At 48.8% G+C, this 23,890-nt stretch overlaps 1 protein-coding gene across 8 annotated transcripts; it reads right to left on the reverse strand.

Annotated features, from left to right (window-relative positions):
* Positions 1 to 514: 514 nt before the first annotated feature.
* On the reverse strand, positions 515 to 19,864 carry LOC142466742 (uncharacterized). 8 transcript variants are annotated; one of them, XM_075572095.1, is made up of 4 exons: positions 19,775 to 19,864; positions 13,691 to 14,807; positions 12,417 to 12,606; positions 515 to 3,097 (listed from the first exon to the last, which is right to left on the reverse strand). In XM_075572095.1, the coding sequence occupies exon 4, from the start codon at positions 2,939 to 2,941 to the stop codon at positions 650 to 652; it is 2,292 nt and encodes a 763-aa protein (XP_075428210.1). In that variant the 5' UTR covers positions 2,942 to 3,097; positions 12,417 to 12,606; positions 13,691 to 14,807; positions 19,775 to 19,864; the 3' UTR covers positions 515 to 649. The 8 variants fall into 8 exon arrangements, with proteins under 8 accessions (XP_075428210.1, XP_075428212.1, XP_075428217.1 ...); XM_075572097.1 differs by having other exon boundaries at positions 19,771 to 19,843; XM_075572102.1 differs by lacking the exon at positions 19,775 to 19,864 and adding an exon at positions 11,973 to 12,123 and having other exon boundaries at positions 13,691 to 15,253.
* Positions 19,865 to 23,890: the final 4,026 nt, after the last annotated feature.

Here is a 23,890-nt window from a genome sequence, read left to right on the forward strand (position 1 = left end):
ACAGACTCCAGTTACACAAAGGGCTCCAGTCAGAGAGAGAAGGATCTCTGACATGCAGTGATTTAATACGATTTTTGTGAGTTCATTTCTTACGTTTTTTATATTTTCTGTAGCAGTGAATTATCATCTGCACTATATATATTTATATTTTTTACATATCACGAGCTTATCCTGCGCTCCTCCTCAACCCCAAGAAAAGAACACACCTTAATCCCTAACCCTAAAACCATCTAACCCAACCACTTACCCTAAACCCCCTAAATTAACCCCATACCCAAAACGGTAATAAAACTTACATTAGAAGTGGCTGTTGGCGGAGGGTCTGTCTGTAGCCTAATGCCGACAGCAAACTGGTTGAGGCGAAACTATTCAGATTCACAGCTAAGTGAGGCTACAGACCGCTTCAGCATAATGGGGAACGCACATTTTGTTAGACAACAGCATGGAACTATAAAACATTATTAAGAAAAAATTTCTTTAAATAAAACTACAAGAATGATACAATTAACCTGCATTTAAATGTTATAACTTTATATCATTTTAAAATGCTTGTTTTATGCACCATAAACTAGTCACTTTTCATTGTGATTTAGCGTAACACAGATACACATGTGCACTTATATGTGAGCGTCTTAGTTGCTGGTTATCCCTAAACATGCCTGTCTTTAGAGATAGGTCTCTCCCCTGTGTGTGTCCTCCTGTGTGTGTTCAGGCTGGATAACTGACTAAATCCCTTCCCACACTCCCCACATACATGCGGTCTCTCCCCTGTGTGTGTCCTCTTGTGTTTCATCATGTTGGATAAGTCAATAAATCCCTTCCCACATTCCCCACATACATGTGGTCTCTCCCCTGTGTGTGTCCTTTTGTGTATGTTCAGGTGGGATAACCGACTAAATCCTTTCCCACATTCCTCACATACATGCGGTCTCTCCCCTGTGTGTGTCCTTTTGTGTATGTTCAGTTGGGATAACCGACTAAATCCTTTCCCACATTCCCCACATACATGCGGTCTCTCCCCTGTGTGTGTCCTCTTGTGTGTCCTCAGGCTGGATAAGTCACTAAATCCCTTCCCACATTCCCCACATACATGCGGTCTCTCCCCTGTGTGTGTCCTCTTGTGTGTCTTCAGGCTGGATAACTCACTAAATCCCTTCCCACATTCCCCACATACATGCGGTCTCTCCCCTGTGTGTGTCCTCTTGTGTGTGTTCAGGCTAGATAACTCACTAAATCCCTTCCCACATTCCCCACATACATGCGGTCTCTCTCCTGTGTGTGTCCTTTTGTGTATGATCAGGCGGGATAACTGACTAAATCCCTTCCCACATTCCCCACATATATGCGGTCTCTCCCCTGTGTGTGTCCTCTTGTGTCTCCTCAGGCTGGATAAGTCACTAAATCCCTTCCCACATTCCCCACATACATACGGTCTAACCCCTGTGTGTGTCCTCTTGTGTGTCCTTAGGCTGGCTAAGTCACTAAATCCCTTCCCACATTCCCCACATGCATGGGGTCTCTCCCCTGTGTGTGTCCTTGTGTGTATGTTCAGGCTGGATGACACACGAAATCCCTTCCCACATTCCCCACACACATATGGTCTCTCCCCTGTGTGTAACCTTTTGTGTGTATCCAGGCTGTATAACTGAATAAATCGCTTTCCACATTCCCCACATACATATGGTCTCTCCCCTGTGTGTGTCCTCTTGTGTATGTCCAAGCTGGATGACACACTAAATCCCTTCCCACATTCCCCACATACATACGGTCTCTCCCCTGTGTGTGTCCTCGTGTGTGTGTTAAGGCTAGATAAGTCACTAAATCCCTTCCCACATTCCCCACATACATGCGGTCTCTCCCCTGTGTGTGTCCTTTTGTGTATGATCAGGCTGGAAAAGGCACTAAATCCCTTCCCACATTCCCCACATACATGCGGTCTCTCCCCTGTGTGTGTCCTCTTGTGTGTGTTCAGGATGGATAAGTTACTAAATCCCTTCCCACATTCCCCACATACATGAGGTCTCTCCCCTGTGTGTGTCCTCTTGTGTGTGTCCAGGCTGGATAAGGCACTAAATCCCTTCCCACATTCCCCACATACATGCGGTCTCTCCCCTGTGTGTGTCCTCTTGTGTGTGTTCAGGATGGATAACCGACTAAATCCCTTCCCACATTCCCCACATACATGCGGTCTCTCCCCTGTGTGTGTCCTCTTGTGTGTGTTCAGGCTGAATAACCGACTAAATCCCTTCCCACATTCCCCACATACATACAGTCTCTCCCCTGTGTGTGTCCTCTTGTGTGAGTTCAGGATGGATAAGTTACTAAATCCCTTCCCACATTCCCCACATACATGCGGTCTCTCCCCTGTGTGTGTCCTCTTGTGTGTGTTCAGGTGGGATAAATGACTAAATCCCTTCCCACATTCCCCACATACATGCGGTCTCTCCCCTGTGTGTGTCCTCTTGTGTGTGTTCAGGCTGGATAAAGTACTAAATCCCTTCCCACATTCCCCACATACATACGGTCTCTCCCCTGTGTGTGTCCTCTTGTGTGTGTTCAGGCTGGATAAGGCACTAAATCCCTTCCCACATTCCCCACATATATGTGGTCTCTCCCCTGTGTGTGTCCTCTTGTGTGTGTTCAGGATGGACGACCGACTAAATCCCTTTCCACATTCCCCACATACATACGGTCTCTCCCCTGTGTGTGTCCTCTTGTGTGTGTCCAGGCTGGATAACCAACTAAATCCCTTCCCACATTCCCCACATACATGTGGTCTCTCCCTGGTCTGTGTGCTCAGGTCTGATAACAAAGTCAGACTCTTCCCACTTTCTCCAAGATCTTTTCCGGTGGCAGCTGCCAATATATCTCTTTTGGAATGAGAAGCAGTTACATTGTTTATTAATTGCCTTGACTGGTTGAAAGATGCATTTTCTGTCATATTTATTGGAATGTTGAAGATTGTTCTGTCCTCATCTTTTCCATATTCTCATTTGGGTGTTTGAACTTCAGATATTTGAAGAGGTAATCCTGACTGCTGAAAGGAACCTTGCAGTGTTGGCATGGGTGGATTATTGGTGCTTGTCTTTGTACTAGACTAGACAAAAAAAGTCACTGTTACACAAACTGTCTTACAAAAGGTCATGCAGGAGAGGTAAGTTGGCATATCATAAAAATTTCAGGGTGAATGTAAACTGTAGATGTACATTGTAAAAATGAAGGGTTTAGCACAACATGCGCAGCATTAATTAGGACAGGGAGAGTAGATGTAGTGGATCATACATTTAAAGTGGATCATAATATTTAACGATTTCAAAGGAAATCTCACTAGCTGCAAAACACCAACTAAATTGTCAGAAATCTTTTCAAATCCTTTGATAGATAGAAAGTCGATAGTATCAGTTGTGAAGTTATAATTTAAAAATGTTTGTAAAATGAATAGAATATGTGTCTCATTAGAAGCTCACATATCATTCACCGGGTGGTCCAGTTACCGCACCATGTACCAGGTCTCTAATAGTTATAGGATGACCCAACTTTCTTCTAAATCTCCATTGTTAAATCAGGAACCAAATGCACAATTATTGTATTTTAACATATATACTGTACATATACAATGGTGATGGGGACAATGCAAATACAAAAACAATGCAAAATCATGGAATGTGATTCCAAAAAAAGGAATGTGATTCCCTCCCTTTAAGGTGCCATTCCAGCACTCAAAAAGGGCATTCATTACATGGTACATCTATCCCTTCATTACCTTAGCGGTTAGCCACCGAGGGAGGTTATTAATGTATTTTAAAATTGTTGATGTGTTTATTTATTACTGGGTTACCATTTATCGCCAATGTGGATATCTGGGCCCCTCATTGAGAGGGCCTACTTATCCACAGTGATAATCAATGGTTTTGTGTGTAAAATGTATTTTGAATTTTCTTTTTTGTTTTAAATGTGTGTAACAGGGTATGTCTCTTTCTACCTGGCTTTCCCCGTTATGTAAGTTCCTCCTAGCTGCAGGCTTTAACAGGTTAATTATGTGGGCTTGTGACCACCCTTGTGCTCCTCCCTGATGGACAGGAGTAAGATAGTGACTCATGGCCTGTGTAAGCCTATAAGGGATAGGTATAGAACATGAGCCCGTCCCTTCTGCTTCCTGATGAAGAGGCAGAGCCAAAATTTAATCAGTCCTGTTCCTAGTTCTGAGGAGAACGGAATCAGAGGGCTGTGAGTCTCTCCCATGGCGAGTTGAGCGGGGCCACCCCCAGCCTTATGGCTGAGGGAACAGCTGACCTTGGAAGATGACCCCATACTATCAGGGTCAAGCATCATCCAGAGGTTGGAACTCTCTGAACCCTTGCAAGACCATCATGCAGTGACTGCCAAATAAAGATCCCCTTGTTTTATTATACACGTGTCTGTGAGAAACAGTTCAGTCCGCGCTCTTTAAGGGTGTGGAATGTTGATTCCTCTGTTCTTTTGCTGCTCCTGCGATTCGAGGTGTCTTCCCTCACCTCCAAAGTGGATCCCAACGGAAAACTCCGACGGCGATACCAAATGACCAAGAAAAAAGAGAAACACAAGAGCGCACCAAGATGAGATCTCAACGATCTTTCAGCCACGCTTACACTCGTGGAGGTCTGACAGCACAACGGAGACAGCCCCAGCGCGCTGGACTGATTTCTGAGGACTGATACTGCCCCTGCACACCTCATGTGATGCCCCACCATTGAAGTTATCGTTGAGATCGGGGAATATTAAAGTTTTTATTCATGTAAGTGGTTGCTATCTTATCTTGTTGGTAATACACTTTATATCTCTCATCTTGGTGCGCTCTTGTGTTTCTCTTTTTTCACTATACACGTGTCTGGACTGAGTGTGGCGAGAGGGGTTAATCAGGCCTTTAATAAAGGTATTATACCCGGCTGATTAACCCCAACTCGTAGTGGGTGGAAAGGGAACTCTTGTTCCCACAAGAAAGCTTTTCAATGAAGCGGGCTAACTCGCGAACGGAGGCAGCCAGCACCCTGATTTTTGGTGTGCAGGTGTAAATAAATAAAACACTCACATGCATATAAAAATTACAGTTGTGGTACACCCAGAAAATTATGTTTTAATAAGGCGTGTAATACTGTGAATTTAAAATGTACAGGCACGAACTGTTATCTGTAAGCCCGGGAAGAAATCCTTTGGCATGTAAATATGCTAAGGGTGCCTGAGCTGTAGTGTATTTTCCTTCCTGCATTTCAAAGAGGTCCCGCTAAGTGGGAGCCTCTAAGTCTAGGGAAAATGCCGGGATGAAAAGCCTCAGAGATCCAAGGTGTTGCGGAGTGCTAGATCCTGGCACCCAGCATGAGACATTCACACCTTGGAGCCAAACCCAAGACCCAGAGTCGCCAGGAGAGTGGTGTATTTCAGGTATGCTAAACTGCATGGGTGTCAAGTGAGCACATGCGCATTGCAGACCGGAAAGCCTTTTATGGCAGTTTTACAAACTATGGGCAAATCAGGGATTGGTGTGTTTACTGTTCCCACGGAGGGGATTGGGCATACATGTTAAGGATAGGCTAGTGTACCCTATAACTGTGCCCACCGGACTATCCCCAGTGTGATCCAGATGTGATTCATGATGTGACTACAGGATTTCGTTCAAGTACAGCGGTAGCGGTTCCAGGACGCAAGGGGTTAATTACATCGCAACAGAGAATTTACCCCTAAACGCCGGAATTCGTTAGCCCTGGAGACTACTGAACGAATTCCTACGAACTTCCACGAAATTCCTTTATTTGGCAAAGTTATTAGATCGGCAACATGCGATCTAGCCAAGTGGACTTTAAACAGAGACTGCATTTCTTGCACTTTCTTTCAAAGGACATTCTATTTTGTTTCCCCATCCCAGTAAGAGTTGTATTAAGTGTATTCTAAAGCTGCCGTGTGTTTGTCTAGCAAGGAAATAAATCACAATTTATTTTGCCCCCTTGTCGTGTTCAATCGAGATTCCCAAAAATAGAAAAAGTGTTGATAAGTTCTGGTCCACCGTGACACTGAGTCAGTGAGAAGGTGTGTGAGAGTGCTTCAGAGGGAACTGCTCCTGGAACTTCCAGGATACCCACTGAAGCTGGAGGCGCTGACACCGAACTAAGATTACATCAAAAGCCTGTCCTGATCTCCTTATCATCGCATATCAGCTCAGATCTCTTGAACCCAACAGGTATGCCTCAGCCCCACACGGTAGCAAAAGAGTAAATCTCCCAGGGGGAAGGGGGTGGGGGAGAGGTAAACAGTGCTACACGCGTATTTATTTTTTGTTAATATTTAAAACCACATTTGTCTAATAGGGATATTGGGCATTAGTCATTAGGCGGAGGAAGGGGATGTGGGTGATGGCGGTAGTTGCCCCAGGGAGGGTTGTTAGGCTTCCCGTGGGGGGAGGAAGTGGTGGTGAGAGGGGTTAACCCATTAATTACCTTAGCGACTAGAATGGCAATGCTTTACTGGCCACTAATGGGGTCAACAGGGTTAGGTAATAAAAAATAAGGTATTAACCCCTTTGGTGCCTGTGGTATATCTTGAACCACAAGCATGAAAAGGGTTAATGTTATTTTGATCAAAGGTTTCTGTAATAATAGACATTACAGAAGCCTACAGCAGCGGCAGCTCTTATTCGAGCAAAAGCCGCTGGCTGTATGCGGCTGGGAAGCGGGTAGCCGCGGCGCGTGGCGGCGCACTGTGACGTCACAGTCACATGCGCGCCCGGCTTCCCCGTCTTCCCCGACACCCCTGGAGATGAAATTAAGGTAAGCGGGGGTGCGGGGAAGCAGAGGGGCATGACAGAAGCCAGGTTCGGGGTCCAGAAGGGGGGGGTAATTGCGCGCGATGTGGAGGGGGGGTGCGTGGGGGAAACGCGGCGGCGCGCGTTTTTTACTGGCGGCAGCTGGGGTAGATCCCGGCATGCCGCCGGCATTTACTTTAATAAAGTATGTCGCTACTGTATGATAGAAATATTAACCCAATGCGGTATGTAACACATTATTAACGGTCGCTTTAGTTCCCATATCATGAGATTGGCCCAAATATCACACCCAGTAAATTATTACCACAATTAGATATACACCACCTTAAAATTCCAGTAATAACACCCGTTAGCTTATTATTTCCCGGCTGCGATATTAACTCCACATTAACAGAATTTGATCTATCTGATCTTTAGTGTTTTGTTTATGCCTTCGGGACAAACCAAGAACAAACGTATTTTAACAACTATTTTCAGGGGAGTGAAAACTTTTTGAGCTGAGCCCACCCTCTGTGCTCCCCCAGGCACTCGCGCCCCCCTTACTTCTTTACTGGCGTCATTTGACATCACGTGGCCCCGCTGCCATGGTGACGCGACACAACAACTACTATCAACAATCTACTGAATCCCGGTATGCAGGTTACAGAGTCTTCACGGGAACCGCCGGCAATTAATTTAAATGCCTTGGGGGAAGAGCGTGGGGCCTCTGCAACCGCTCACGCCCCCCAAAGAAATCCAGCGCACCGCTGATCTATTCCATGTTGGTTTAGCTCATCTTGCCTGTGTATATAATGGACAGTAAATTGGCCATTATATACATAGTAAAGACAGGGCTAAGGCCAGCCTGGAGCAGGTGATAAAATATTTGCGGTATTTCTGCCGTTCAATAAATATCAGAACTTGATGTATGGCAGTTTTTATTTGAAAATGTAATACTATGCCTGGTTTGTATCGGTTCTGATGCTTTTAACGGGTCCAATTAAAAAGTGCCTTATTTTTGACGCTGCAACGCTGATTCATTGCACGGTAACAACGCTCTTTTTTTATGGGTGTCAATATGGCATTTTTGGTTAAAGCAGCTTGATGTATCTGGCTATTTGACTCAAGTCAGGTTTAGTGATAAAACACACAGAACCCCTACAAGCTCATATTGAACCCCCAAAATAACCACAATATATATGCGTATAAGTGTCAAAGTGGAGTGCTACTGAGAAAGAACATGAAACACAGACAGAGCTCAGTGCTATATCCTATGACACAAATACACAGTACAGTGCCTATATATATATATATATATATATATACACACACACACACACACACACACACACACACACACACACACACACACACACACACACACACACACACATGTAGAGGTATCAGTACCGTGTTAGCCGAGCTTCAATAATCAAAAAATAAATAGATGATACCGTTCTGTGGCTAACGAAATGCTTTTATTTGTGCGAGCTTTCGAGATACACTGATCTCTTCTTCCGGCGATGTTACAATGAATGAAGCAAGCAAAAGCTATACTATAAACAGTGTCTATTGGAATGTTATCTGTGCTGGTCCTTCCCCTGGTGTGGATGTGTTTTATGGCTGGAGGTGTCAAAAGGTTCCTGAAAGCAAGTGATGAAAGATTGTGTATATGTATCAGTGTGAATAAAAATGAATGGAGAGCCCACAGTATATACAGTGCTTTACAAAAGGTGTGTGTGGAGTGGGAGTGGATATAAATGGTGTGGGTGGGTGTGGAAATGTGAGAGTTAGTAGCACAACTAAAAGTGTGTGTGGATACTATGTGGTCCCTATTGGTGTATAGTGATGGAAATATATATATATATATTATATATATATATAAGTATCTTTTGATTAAAATGGTCTTTTAGTTTAACTATTTGGCCAAAGTGTTGTAAGCCCTTGAGCCACTCCAAGGCAGACCACGTCTCAAGGGTCCTAACACTAATATAAATTCTTAATAACCTGTACATTACCAGGAAGAATGATTTATAATAAATCTGTCAAAATTAGTTGCATAGTTCTAAGTCTGATTGAAGCTCTTATTAACCTGTATAATACCAGGAATAGCACTCTGTATTAGATTTGTCACAATCAAACTGTCTGCAAGTTCCCATGAGTGTGGAAGGCGAGATGGAGTGAGCTTTTAACCATTTCAAAGTGGGTGGGGGTGAGCTTCAAACTTGGGCAGGAGGAGCCATCCTCCAAATCAGCCAAAGAGTTAAACTAAAAGACCATTTTATTCAAAACACACACACACACACACACACACACACACACACACACACACACACACACACACACACACACACACACACACACACACACACACACAGTGACTGCTTGCACTTTTGTAGAAGTTAAATGCATGTTTGTTTTCTGGCATCAAGTGCACCACTTTTCTCTCTTTCTTTCTGTTTCTGTCTTTTTTTTGCTGGGCCCAGCGATCTTTTTTTTTTTTTTGTTTCCTTTATCTGAAACTTTACTAACCTTTAATGTGGTGTCCTGAGGTCAGTCAGTACAATACAGGTCTGGTTGGTGTTAAACACAATTTGATGTTACACAGCCATGGGCAGTCTCTATTAAAAAGGAAAAGGGCGTTTCCTTCCTGCATACCATCTAGGGTGGATTATACCATGGTATGGGGGGGGAATTAAAGTAAGTGATAATGAATGTAATTTATTTTGCAGAGTAAAGACATGCATGGGATGTTTGTAAAAGGTACTGTTTTTGGGGCTTGCTATAGAAAATTGTATGTTGTGTGAAGTGTATTATGTTTGCTAATTGTGTGTTTTTTGGGAGACAACTCCCCTGTGTGGTTTACCTAATTTGGTTTGGTCCAAATTAACCAGTAATAAAAGGGAGGGGGTTTCTTTCCCTGGTGGCCTGCTGCACTCGTTGTTGTGTGATAGGAGGTTGTTCTTTTTCTGCACTCCTTGTTGCTGCTATATGATAGGAGGATGTCTGTGAAACTTCAGTGAAAGGATGCAAACTTTCTAATGCAGATATTGCTGGCTACTCTCTGTATGGAGACATCACGCTGGGGGAACTGGTTGTTGTACACCTGAGTGTGGAATACCTAATAAAAAGAAGGTTCAGAGAACAGCAAACAAAACTCTTCCATTCTTCCCAGGGTCTGATGCGGCTGCTTCTTTAAATAAAGGCAGGGACGCAACATATATATATATATATATTATTTCAAAATCGTGGAACAATAGGTTGAGTATTTGTTGGAAAGGTTGGATAATAATGTTGAAAACAAAGATGGAAGAAAATGTAATACGATGTTGTATAAAAATGGTTTATTGTAAACACACCACAGTACAATGTATATTTTGGTGACATAAGTGATGTAAAAATGTGAGGCGTGTGTCCTGCTAGGGTGTGAGCGTGTGTGAGGCGGCGGGTTGGTGTTCAGTACGGGTGGCGCGTGGGTAGTGAGTGCTGGCTGTGGGTGGGGGTCCTGCTAGGGTGTGAGGCAGCGGGTGTGTGGCGAGTGCAGGCGACAGCTGGTCAGTGATGTTGGTGCGTAGTGGCGGGAGGCGGCAAATGTGTGTCGAGTGTGTGGGGTGGGTGAGAGGCGGCGGGTGTGGCGGGTGTCTGTTCAATGCGTGCGGCGGCTGTGTGGCGCAGGGGTGTGAGCGGGAGGGGAGGAAGGGGGGGAGGGGAGGAAGGGGGGGAGGGGGGAAGAGGGGAGGGGGAAGGGGGAGGTGAAGGGGGGGAGGTGAAGGGGGGAGGGGAGGTGAAGGGGGGGTGGAGGTGAAGGGGGGGTGGAGGTGAAGGGGGGAGGGGAGGTGAAGGGGGGGAGGGGAGGTGAAGGGGGGGAGGGGAGGTGAAGGGGGGAGGGGAGAGGAAGGGGGGTGGAGGTGAAGGGGGGGAGGGGAGAGGAAGGGGGGTGGAGGTTAAATGGGATGGGGAGGTGAGGGGGGGAGGTGAAGGGGGGGGAGAGGAAGGGGGGTGGAGGTGAAGGGGGGGAGGGGAGGTGAAGGGGGGGAGGGGAGGTGAAGGGGGAAGGGGAGGTGAAGGGGGGAAGGGGGGGAGGTGAAGGGGGGAGGGGAGGTGAAGGGGGGGAGGGGAGGTGAAGGGGGGAGGGGAGGTGAAGGGGGGGAGGGGAGGTGAAGGAGGGGAGGGGAGGTGAAGGGGGGGAGAGGAAAGGGGGTGGAGGTGAAGGGGGAAGGGGAGGTGAAGGGGGGAAGGGGAGGTGAAGGGGGGAAGGTGAAGGGGGGAGGGGAGGTGAAGGGGGGGAGGGGAGGTGAAGGGGGGGAGGGGAGGTGAAGGGGGAGGGGAGGTGAAGGGGGAGGGGAGGTGAAGGGGGAGGGGAGGTGGAGGGGGGGAGGGGAGGTGGAGGGGGGGAGGGGAGGTGAAGGGGGGTGGGGAGGTGAAGGGGGGGGGGAGGTGAAGGGGGGGAGGGGAGATGAAGGAGGGGAGGTGTAGGGAGGTGAAGGGGGGGAGGTGAAGGGGGGGAGGTGAAGGGGGGGAGGGGAGGTGAACGGGGGGAAGGGGGAGGGGAAGGGAGGTGAAGGGTGAGGGGAGGTTAAGGGGGAAGGGGGAGAGTGGAGGGGAGGTGAACGGGAGGGGGGGAGGTGGGGGAAGGGGGGGAGGTGAAGGGGGAGAGGGGAGGTGAAGGGGGAGAGGGGAGGTGAAGGGGGAGAGGGGAGGTGAAGGGGGGGAGTGGGGAGGTGGAAGGGGGGAGTGGGGAGGTGGAGGGGGGGGGAAGGGGAGGTGGGCGCGTGCATGCGTCGTCCGCTCCCTCACCCGTCCGCCCGCTCCCATGCGGATCTGAGGTGGGAGGCAGTGTGTTGTGGCCACTCCCCCAGCCGGCTGTCCGCTCCCCCGCTGTGTCCCGGGCGCTCGCTCCCGTGCAGCCGGTTCCCCGCTGACTAACGACCGGGGTGTGAGCTTGGAGGCAATGCGGGAAGGGAGGGCAGAGGCAGGCACAGGGGTTTTGCGCTGGGAGGGGAGGCACAGGGGTTTTGCGCTGCGAGGGGAGGCACAGGGGTTTTGCGCTGGGAGGGGAGGCGCAGGGGTTGGAGGCCCCGGCGGTAGAGGTGTGCGCTGGGAGGGGAGACACAGGGGTGTGAGGCAGCGGGAGGCACAGGGGTTTGAGGCGGCGGCAGGGGTGTGCATTGGGAGGGAAGGCGGCGGTTTAGTTACTTACCTGGGCGGGAGGTGGCGCCGGCTGGTGTGTGTGTGTCACTGTTAGACCACACCGGCCAATGAGAGGTGTGCGGGGGCGGGCGGGCGGGCCAAGGGAGCCATCTCATTGGCCTGAGGCAGAGTGACGGGCCAAAGGTCCAATGCGATTGCCCCTAGACACAGGGAGACACAGGACAAACAGACACGAATACAACGGTTTGAGAAATATATATCTATAAATATAAATATATATCTTTAGGCACTGTACTGTGTATTTGTGTCACAGGATGTAGCACTCAGCTCTGTCTGTGTTTCATGTTCTGTCTCTGGTTTTAAACAGGTTTAGTGATATTAAGTTCTAGTTGACCCGTAATGGTGTATGCAGATCTATCATTATTTGTAATTTAACATCAGAAATAAGACAATAGAAATGTAAAAACCACATAACACATATATACCTGATTACCTTGTGCTGGCGCGTTACTTTTCCACAGCGTACCCCCTTGATACCAAGCTCTTTCCCATATTCATCTCCATACCAGACCAGGAGCTGTGTGTGTGTGGGGAGGTCTGTGCAGGTTCTGTAGTAGATTGTCCTGTGGTACTGCAACGCCACAAGGTTCTGTTCTTCCTCGTTTCTCGCACAACTTACAAATCTAAAATTGGGACAGTTAGTGAGGTCTCAAAGTAATGTCTATTTTATAAAGGAAGAGCTGAAAAAAGATACAAGTTGTTAATAATGTGACTTGTCTTTTCTTTCTTCTCTACAGTTTTTGAGAACAGAAATTAATGGAGAGCAATGTATATACGATGGCTCACTTGTATGTACCCACATTTTTAATTGGAATGGGAGCCACAGGCCACACCAATGACTACTTTCTTATTACTTAAAAATAAATAAAAACACTGTTGTAATTAAAAAGTTTCTGACAAGATGACACAAGTGACACAAAGGTGAGTTTTCTTCTGGTGGAACTAAACAGAAAGTAGGGTTGATGTAACAAAGTGTTGTAGCAGGAATGTGTTCCATTAGCAACCTTAGCTTATAACATACCCTGGGCTGATTTGAAAACTGGACTATGGAAAAGGGCTTGAGCCACAGTCTAATGAGGTAACAATGTCTGTTTGAGCTTAAAACTCCAACCCCCCCCCCCCCTCCTGTCAAGGCCACGCGCTTGGCAGGGAGAGGGGACCCGACAGACAGCGGCGAATATGAGGAAAATCATCTTTTCGCGCTCGCGTGTGTGTGTCAGTCAAGGATTGCAAAAAAAAAAATATATATATTTATTAAACTTTTTTTTTTTTCTTTAAAAGATCTTATTTAGGACTTACTTTCACTTTCACTCACACAACCCATGCACACACATACACACACATATACATTACCTGCAGCTCCTGACACTATATACAGGAAAAGCATGCGGCACGTGCACGCGCGTTCGCATAGGAACGCACGGCCGCATGCTGTATATTACAGCACTAAGCCTGGGCTTTGAAATGCTTAGCAGGATTCAAAGGTGTTAACCTCTTGTTAGCAGGAAGGACCAAATAATGTGTTAGCCCTTCCGTGCTAATTGAAGCCCCAATATCCTTAGATCAAAAGGGTCCCTTTCAGAAAGGGTCCCGGCATTCAGCAAGAAAACAGGATGGCATATGCTAAGTGGCAAGTGGCCAGTGGGGGCGAGATGACAGTTTTGTTGCACATGCTCAGTCACTGTTCTGAAGCTTCTGCCAGCCTACCTGTGTTACTGGCGGAGCATGCCCATTGGCCAGGGAGAAAATTCCCACACAGTGATTCGTTGCAGACTGACAGGATGGACTTTTGGGAGTTTTTAAAAAAGTTATGCAGTCAGACAGAGTGAGATTCATCTAAGATTCATCAGATCCATCTAAGTTTTTCATGAGTCCATAAGTTCCACCTTGTGTGATTCACCTGAGATTCAGTCCCATTTGAGAAGTTCCAGCTCTGAGTAAATCGTCTAAATCTCTCAGAGGATAAGTGACCAGAATTCAACAGCAAGAGGCTACAGGAAGGAGAAGTAGCCTAGAATATGTTGCTGTGTGTTTGCAATTAGGAAAGATTAGTTTTGTTTTCCCAGTTTCCAAAGTAAGTGTGTCTTTTTACTGTATTTTTGGGCAACATAGTTGTGTACGTTCGTTAGGTGAATAAACGCAATTTATTTTTATCTCTCTGCTTGCTCAATCATTGATCCCGGTAATTAAAAGTCTTAATAAGCTTGATCTACCGTGACTAGGTCAGCCTCTACTATTAATCCAGATATATGCAGGTGGATATATCTGAGACACAGGTTTAAACCTCTGTCACTCAGGCCCACGACTGGTATGGATTCTACAATTCTGTTTATCCCACTTAAGTCTACTCAATTATTATTATTAAGTGGGGGACGTGGGTGTTACAGAGGCCCCGCGCTTCCCCAAAGGCATTTTAAATAAAGGCCGGGGATTGCGTGAGGCCTGTGTAACTGGTTTACTTACCTTCGGTCCAACGACGTGTCTTCATGGCAACCGGCATAAAATGACGCCGCGGGGTCATGTGACGTCATGTTGCCTGACGTCACACGACCCCGCAACGTCATTTGACGCCGGGGCTGTGCGGGGGGAGGGGGCGCGATCTGGTGAGGAGAGGAGACAGTCGGGAGCATGAAAATAAGTTTGCACACCCCTGGTGTATCTTATGCAATTTGACTTCTCCACAATTCTGCAAGTGTGCTGAGCTGTCTCTGTGTGACTCTCTTTTGTTATTGGTTTTCCAGGTGCTTGGCTACGTGACATCATATGATGCTGCGATGACAGCAGACATCATCCAGGAAGTACTGAGGCTGCAGTGGCTGCCCGGCTGTAAACAAAGGTGATGGGTATCAGGTGATTGTGTAACCACTAGGGGTATATATACTTGTTATTACAGTTAGTAGGGTTGCCAGGTGTCCGGTTTTCAACTGGACAGGCCGGTAATTCCGAAGCCTGTCCGGTCTAAAATCTGAGGTAATACCAGACACGCTTCTGGTATTACCATTTTTGCGGCAGCGGACTGGCAGCGCAAGCGCGACGGCGGAGGGCTGGCAGTGCAAGCACGAGGGCAGCGCCGCTGGAAGTGCTGGCCTGCTCCTGAGACAGGGCGCGGGCTGCGGACGGGAACAGTCAGGAGCACTGTGTGTGTCTGGGCAGCCTGTCCCTGATTGGAGCGGACGGCAAATCAGAGGACAGCGGGGCGGAGCCAACATCCCGGCGGCCCAGAGAAGTCTGCGACCTGCATGGAAATAAGGTAAGGACACAATTGGGGGGGAGGGGCAGGCTGAGATGATGGGGGGGGCAGGATGAGCCGAGGTGATGGGGGGGCCAGGATGAGCCGAGGTGATGGGGGGGCCAGGATGAGCCGAGGTGATGGGGGGGCCAGGATGAGCCGAAATGATGGGGGGGCCAGGATGAGCCGAAATGATGGGGGGGCCAGGATGAGCCGAAATGATGGGGGGGCCAGGATGAGCCGAGATGATGGGGGGGCCAGGATGAGCCGAGATGATGGGGGGGCCAGGATGAGCCGAGATGATGGGGGGGCCAGGATGAGCCGAGATGATGGGGGGGCCAGGATGAGCCGAGATGATGGGGGGGCCAGGATGAGCCGAGATGATGGGGGGGCCAGGATGAGCCGAGATGATGGGGGGGCCACGATGAGCCGAGATGATGGGGGGGCCAGGATGAGCCGAGATGATGGGGGGGCCAGGATGAGCCGAGATGATGGGGGGGCCAGGATGAGCCGAGATGATGGGGGGGCCAGGATGAGCCGAGATGATGGGGGGGCCAGGATGAGCCGAGATGATGGGGGGGCCAGGATGAGCCGAGATGATGGGGGGGCCAGGATGAGCCGAGATGATGGGGGGGCCAGGATGAGCCGAGATGATGGGGGGGCCAGGATGAGCCGAGATGATGGGGGGACCAGGATGAGCCGAGATGAGGGGGGGGCCAGGATGAACCGAGATCATGGGGGGGCCAGGATGAACCAAGATCATGGGGGGAGGTGGGGGTATTTTTTTATATGCATTCGGTGGCATGGGGGAGGGGGTTTTATATGCATTCAGGGGGCGTGGGGGTCTTTTTATATGCATTCGGGGTTCGTGGGGGTCTTTTCTATGCATTCGGGGTGCGTGGGGGTCTTTTCTATGCATTCAGGGTGCGTGGGGGTCTTTTCTATGCATTCGGGGTGCGTGGGGGTCTTTTCTATGCATTAGGGGGTGTGGGGGTATTTTTTCTATGCATTCGGGGGGCGTGGGGGTCTTTTTTATATGCATTCGGGGGGGGGGGGTCTTTTTTATATGCATTCGGGGTGCATGTATTCGGGGGCGTAGGGGTATTTTATATGTATTTGGCGGCGTGGGGGTCTTTTTTATATGCATTGGAGGGGCGTAGGGGTCTTTTTATATGCATTCGGGTGGCGTGGGGGTCTTTTTACATGCATTCGAGGGGCGTGGGGGTCTTTTTTATATGCATTCGAGGGGCGTGGGGGTCTTTTTTATATGCATTCGGGGGGGTCTTTTTTATATGCATTCGGGGTGCATGTATTCGGGGGCGTAGGGGTATTTTATATGTATTTGGCGGCGTGGAGGTCTTTTTTATATGCATTGGAGGGGCGTAGGGGTCTTTTTTATATGCATTCGGGTGGCGTGGGGGTCTTTTTACATGCATTCGAGGGGCGTGGGGGTCTTTTTTATATGCATTCGAGGGGCGTGGGGGTCTTTTTTATATGCATTCGAGGGGCGTGGGGGTCTTTGTTTTTATATGCATTCGAGGGGCGTGGGGGTCTTTGTTTTTATATGCATTCGAGGGGCGTGGGGGTCTTTGTTTTTATATGCATTCGAGGGGCGTGGGGGTCTTTTTTTATATGCATTCGAGGGGCGTGGGGGTCTTTTTTTTTATATGCATTCGAGGGGCGTGGCTGTCTTTTTTTTATATGCATTCGAGGTGCGTGGGGGTCTTTGTTTATATGCAATCGAGCGGCGTGGGGGTCTTTTTTTTATATGCATTCGAGGGGCGTGGGGGTCTTTTTTATATGCATTCGAGGGGCGTGGGGGTCTTTTTTATATGCATTCGAGGGGCGTGGGGGTCTTTTTTTTATGCATTCGAGGGGCGTGGGGGTCTTTTTTTATGCATTCGAGGGGCGTGGGGGTCTTTTTTTATATGCATTCGAGGTGCGTGGGGTCTTTTTTTTATATGCATTCGAGGGGCGTGGGGGTCTTTTTTTTATATGCATTCGAGGTGCGTGGGGTCTTTTTTTTATATGCATTCGAGGGGCGTGGGGGTCTTTATTATATGCATTCGAGGGGCGTGGGGGTCTTTTTTTTATATGCATTCGAGGGGCGTGGGGGTCCTTATTATATGCATTCGAGGGGCGTGGGGGTCTTTTTATATGCATTCGGGTGGCGTGGGGGTCTTTTTACATGCATTCGAGGGGCGTGGGGGTCTTTTTTATATGCATTCGAGGGGCGTGGGGGTCTTTTTTATATGCATTCGAGGGGCGTGGGGGTCTTTTTTATATGCATTCGAGGGGCGTGGGGGTCTTTGTTTTTATATGCATTCGAGGGGCGTGGGGGTCTTTGTTTTTATATGCATTCGAGGGGCGTGGGGGTCTTTGTTTTTATATGCATTCGAGGGGCGTGGGGGTCTTTTTTTATATGCATTCGAGGGGCGTGGGGGTCTTTTTTTTTATATGCATTCGAGGGGCGTGGCTGTCTTTTTTTTATATGCATTCGAGGTGCGTGGGGGTCTTTGTTTATATGCAATCTAGCGGCGTGGGGGTCTTTTTTTTATATGCATTCGAGGGGCGTGGGGGTCTTTTTTATATGCATTCGAGGGGCGTGGGGGTCTTTTTTATATGCATTCGAGGGGCGTGGGGGTCTTTTTTTTATGCATTCGAGGGGCGTGGGGGTCTTTTTTTTATGCATTCGAGGGGCGTGGGGGTCTTTTTTTATATGCATTCGAGGTGCGTGGGGTCTTTTTTTTATATGCATTCGAGGGGCGTGGGGGTCTTTTTTTTATATGCATTCGAGGTGCGTGGGGTCTTTTTTTTATATGCATTCGAGGGGCGTGGGGGTCTTTATTATATGCATTCGAGGGGCGTGGGGGTCTTTTTTTTATATGCATTCGAGGGGCGTGGGGGTCCTTATTATATGCATTCGAGGGGCGTGGGGTTTTTTTTTACATGCATTCGAGGGGCGTGGGGTCTTTATTATATGCATTCGAGGGGCGTGGGGGTCTTTTTTATATGCATTCGAGGGGCGTGGGGGTCTTTATTATATGCATTAGAGGAGCGTGGGGGTCTTTATTATATGCATTCGAGGAGCGTGGGGGTCTTTATTATATGCATTCGAGGAGCGTGGGGGTCTTTATTATATGCATTCGAGGGGCGTGGAGGTCTTTTTTTTACATGCATTCGAGCGGCGTGGGGGTCTTTTTTATATGCATTCGAGGGGCGTGGGGGTCTTTTTTTATGCATTCGAGGGGCGTGGGGGTCTTTTTTATATGCATTCGAGGGGCGTGGGGGTCTTTTTTTATATGCATTCGAGGTGCGTGGGGTCTTTTTTTTATATGCATTCGAGGGGCGTGGGGTCTTTTTTTTATATGCATTCGAGGTGCGTGGGGTCTTTTTTTTATATGCATTCGAGGGGCGTGGGGGTCTTTATTATATGCATTCGAGGGGCGTGGGGGTCTTTTTTTTATATGCATCCGAGGAGCGTGGGGGTCTTTATTATATGCATTCGAGGGGCGTGGGGTTTTTTTTTACATGCATTCGAGGGGCGTGGGGTCTTTAATATATGCATTCGAGGGGCGTGGGGGTCTTTTTCATATGCATTCGAGGGGCGTGGGGGTCTTTATTATATGCATTCGAGGAGCGTGGGGGTCTTTATTATATGCATTCGAGGAGCGTGGGGGTCTTTATTATATGCATTCGAGGGGCGTGGAGGTCTTTTTTTTACATGCATTCGAGGGGCGTGGGGGTCTTTATTATATGCATTCGAGGGGCGTGGGGGTCTTTATTATATGCATTCGAGGGGCGTGGGGGTCTTTGTTTTTATATGCATTCGAGGGGCGTTGGGGTCTTTTTTTATATGCATTCGAGGGGCGTTGGGGTCTTTTTTTTATATGCATTCGAGGGGCGTGGCTGTCTTTTTTTTATATGCATTCGAGGTGCGTGGGGGTCTTTGTTTATATGCAATCGAGCGGCGTGGGGGTCTTTTTTTTATATGCATTCGAGGGGCGTGGGGGTCTTTATTATATGCATTTGAGGGGCGTGGGGGTCTTTATTATATGCATTTGAGGGGCGTGGGGGTCTTTTATACTTCTATATGCATTCGAGGGGCGTGGGGGTCTTTTTCTTATATGCATTCGAGGGTCGTGGGGGTCTTTTTTAATATGCATTCGAGGGGCGTGGGTGTCTTTTTTACATGCATTCGAGGGGCGTGGGGGTCTTTTTTACATGCATTTGGGGTGCGTGGGGGTCTTTTCTATGCATTCGGGGTGCGTGGGGGTCTTTTCTATGTATTCGGGGTGCGTGGGGGTCTTTTTATATGCATTCGGGGGCGTGGGGGTCTTTTTTATATGCATTCGGGGTGCGTAGGGGTATTTTATATATATATTCGTGTGAGTATTTTTTTATATGTATTCAAGGTGCGTGGGGGTATTTTTTTAGATGTTTTTGGGGGGCTTGGGGGTCCAGTAAGATGTATGATCTGAGAAGAGGACGTGCCTGTCCTGAAACGCCACGTGTTTGCATATACCTGCTCTGATGATTTGAATACAAAGTAACTTACTTACAGAAAAGGCTCCTGTGTGCTTCCTGCACCGCTTTATTTCTTCATCTTCTCTTTCCCGGAAGTGGAGACACTGACTACATCCAGGTCACAGCTCTGTGTCCTACTGCGCATGCTCACACGATGGGGATCTTGGGAGTTGTAGTTTTTAGACTCCAAAACGGATCACGTGTCACATACTGTGTAGATTAGAAACAAGACAGTAACATTTCCCAGGCACTGTGCTAGAGAAAGATAGTTTCTGCTGCATGTAGATGTGTATACTCCTCCTGGTCCTTGATATATATCAGTAAAGCTGCTTCAGTTCCTCCCTTTTGGCCAATGTTGATATGAAGAAGGTAACCTGGATATGACATAACCCCTGAGGCTGTAATACAACTAAAGCACTGCACATTTATACGCACACATACACACACCTTAACTACCTGCCTTACCTGTTCTCTCTGAGTCCCTTGCAGAGGGCTGGGGTATTGTCTTTGAAATGCAGATTGTCCTGATTTTGTCATTTCTTTTATTTTCCAAGTTAATAACAAGTGCCTTCCCCTGCTCCCTCACACAGAGCCCCCCCTGCTCCCTCACACAGAACCCCCCCCTGCTCCCTCACACAGAACCCCCCCTGCTCCCTCACACAGAGCCCCCCCTGCTCCCTCACACAGAGCCTCCCCTGCTCCCTCACACAGAACCCCCCCCTGCTCCCTCACACAGAACCCCCCCCTGCTCCCTCACACAGAGCCCCCCCCTGCTCCCTCACACAGAGCCCCCCCTGCTCCCTCACACAGAGCCCCCCTGCTCCCTCACACAGAGCCCCCCCCTGCTCCCTCACACAGAGCCCCCCCTGCTCCCTCACACAGAGCCCCCTCCTGCTCCCTCACACAGAGCCCCCCCCTGCTCTCTCACACAGAGCCCCCCCCTGCTCCCTCACACAGCCTCCACTGCTCCCTCACACAGAGCCCCCCCCCCCTGCTCCGTCACACAGAGCCCCCACTGTTCCCTCACACAGAGCCCCCACTGTTCCCTCACACAGAGCCCCCACTGCTCCGTCACACAGAGCCCCCCCCTGCACCTTCACACAGAGCCCCCCCCCCTGCACCTTCACACAGAGACCCCCCCTGTTTCCTCACACAGAGCCCCCCTGCACTCTCACACAGAGCCCCCCCTGCTCCCTCACACAAAGACCCCTCTGCTCCCTCACACAGAGCCCCCCCTGCTCCCTCACACAGAGCCCCCCCTGCTCCCTCACACAGAGACCCCTCTGCTCCCTCACACAGAGACCCCCCCTCCGCTCCCTCACACAGAGCCCCCCCCTCCGCTCCCTCACACAGAGCCCCCCTGCTCCCTCACACAGAGCCCCCCCCTGCTCCGTTACACAGAGACCCCCCTGATCCCTCACACAGAGCCCCCTCTACCTCACAAAGAGCCCCTCCCCCCCTGTTCCCCCATACATGATACAGAAAATCTCTTTGGAGAAAATATCAGCTAGGGCGGGTGAGGAGGGTAATCCTTTAAGAGGGATAAAATGTGCCATCTTGGAAAACCGGTCCACTACTACAAGAATGGTGTTCATACCATTTGATCTAGGTAACTCCACAATAAAGTCCATCGATATGTGTGACCAGGGACGCTCCGGAATAGATAAGGGTAAGAGAAGACCCTGAGGTTTCTGACGAGGAATCTTGTTACGTGCACATACCGGACAGGACCGTGTCAATTCGAGAATGGTTTTGGCCATATTGGGCCACCATAAAGTGCGAAGGATGAGATCCAATGTTTTCTTGAATACTGGATGCCCTGCCAAACGGGCAGCATGTCCCTAGTCGAGTATCTCAGGAACGAATTTGGGCTCTATGTACAAAGTGTCTTTTGGAACCTCAAGACCGGTCGGAAGATGTTTTTGTGATTTGATGATCTTCTCAAGATTCTTGAACGTCGCAGCCGCTATGATCCTTTGTTTAGGAAGGATGGACTCAGTGGTTTTTTCCAGTCTCTCTTCTGAAGAGTATTGTCTGGAGAGGGCATCCACCTTGACGTTTTTTGCGCTGGGAATATATGACAGAATAAAATTAAATCTGGAGAAAAATAACGACGAGCGGGCTTGGCGAGGACCTAAACGGCGGGCATTCTCGATGTACAACAGGTTTTTATAGTCCGTGAGAATCGTGAATGGCTCTTTTGACCCCTCCAGAAGTTGCCTCCATTCTTGAAGAGCCAACTTGACAGCCAAAAGTTCCCTATTGCCCACGTCATAATTTCTCTCCGCTGGAGAAAATCTTTTAGAGAAAAACCCGCAAGGGTGAAGATTGTCCTGGGGAGAAAATTTCTGAGACAGAACTGCACCAGCCCCACAGTCAGAAGCATCAACCTCTAGGGTGAATGGAGAATTAGTGTTCAGATGTCGAAGGATGGGGGCAGAGACAAAGGCTTGTTTCAGTGTTTTGAAAGCCGTGGCTGCCTCGGGTGACCAAGATGCAGGATCTGCACCTTTTTGAGTCAGTGCCGTAGGAGCGATGATGGTGGAAAAGTTGCGAATGAATTTCCGGTAGTAGTTGGAAAATCCTAAAAATCGCTGAAAAGATTTGAAGGAATTGGGTTGTGGCCAATCCATTACGGCTTTCAGTTTCTCTGGGTCCATGGCCAAACCTCTGTTGGAGATAATGTACCCAAGAAAGGAAGTGGTGGACTGGTGAAAAAGGCATTTCTCCATCTTGGCAAACAACCGGTTCTCTCGGAGGCGTGAAAGCACAAACTTTGTGTGGATGATATGGTCCTGTAAGTTTTGGGAAAAAATAAGGATGTCATCCAGATAGACAATTACAAAGCGATTAAGGACATCCCGAAAGATGTCATTGATAAAGTCCTGAAAAACTGCAGGTGCGTTGCACAAACCGAAGGGCATCACTAGGTATTCGTAGTGCCCGCTACGGGTGTTGAAGGCAGTTTTCCATTCATCGCCCTCTCGAATACGGATGAGATTGTATGCCCCACGGAGGTCAAGTTTGGTAAAGAGATTGGCCCCCTGAAGTCTGTCGAAGAGTTCGGAGATGAGTGGGAGTGGATAACGATTTTTCACCGTAATATGGTTCAGACCCCGGTAATCAATACACGGTCTGAGAGTACCATCCTTCTTCTTAACGAAGAAGAATCCAGCCTCCGCGGGAGAGTTGGAATGACGTATACAGCCCCGCTTTAAGTTCTCACGAATATATTCATCCATGGCTTCTGTCTCGGGCAACGTGAGGGGGTAAGATTTGGACTTTGGCAAGGTGTATCCAGGTACCAGGTCGATCGGACAATCGTAGGAACGATGAGGGGGTAAGAGTTCAGATTGCGTCTTGCTAAAAACATCCAAAAATTCTGCGTACCTAAGGTAACTCCCTCTTAGGATTGGATGTGTTAGCTAGTAGGTGGAACGGATGTTCCGTAGACAAAGAAGATTCCTCTGACCTTGACCTCCAGACAATGGGATTAGGGGATACCCAATCGATGTGCGGATTGTGCTTCTGCAACCAGGGCAAGCCAAGCGTGACCGGTGTACCCGGGGCATGAATCACGTCAAAGCCCAGGGTCTCTTTGTGGGAGTGAGTAGAAAGGGTGATAGGTCCGGTCTCCAAGGAGATATATGCCGGAGTGAGTGGCCGATTATCAATCCCGACCAAGGCAACAGGGGACTTCTTCTTAGAGAGTGGGATCTGATTTTGATCAGAGAAGGTCTGATCCATGAAGATCCCTCCTGCGCCAGAATCGATAAATGCTGCTGTGGAGGTGCGGAAGGTTGGGCCAGAAAGGGAGACTGGAATGGTCAATTTTTTAGGGAGTTCCCTTCTGGATAGGGGACAATGAGATTTAGCACCCAGGGAGCGCCCCTTCGTACTCACTGGGTTTGGTCGTTTCCCAGAGATGGTGGGCAGTCACGGGTACGCTGCTCAGAAGATCCGCAATGATGGCACGACTCTCTGGTTGAGCGAAATTGTCGTAAGGGTGCCTGAGGATGCTGGACTCCGAGTTGCATCGGCTCTGGGGCTTCCAGCGCAGGCACTGGGGAGAAAACGGGTCTCGAGGTTGTAGAGAACCTGGAGAAAGGAGCACGGAAAGATGTAGACCGGGGTTGCTGATGCTGAACGCG

The sequence above is a fragment of the Ascaphus truei genome, chromosome 15 (genome assembly GCF_040206685.1).
Source record: "Ascaphus truei isolate aAscTru1 chromosome 15, aAscTru1.hap1, whole genome shotgun sequence".
Taxonomy (NCBI): domain Eukaryota; kingdom Metazoa; phylum Chordata; class Amphibia; order Anura; family Ascaphidae; genus Ascaphus; species Ascaphus truei.

Bases quoted from the DNA above. Each gene is read 5' to 3' on its own strand.
- LOC142466742 (XM_075572095.1), bottom strand. From the start codon at position 2,941: ATGACAGAAAATGCATCTTTCAACCAGTCAAGGCAATTAATAAACAAT.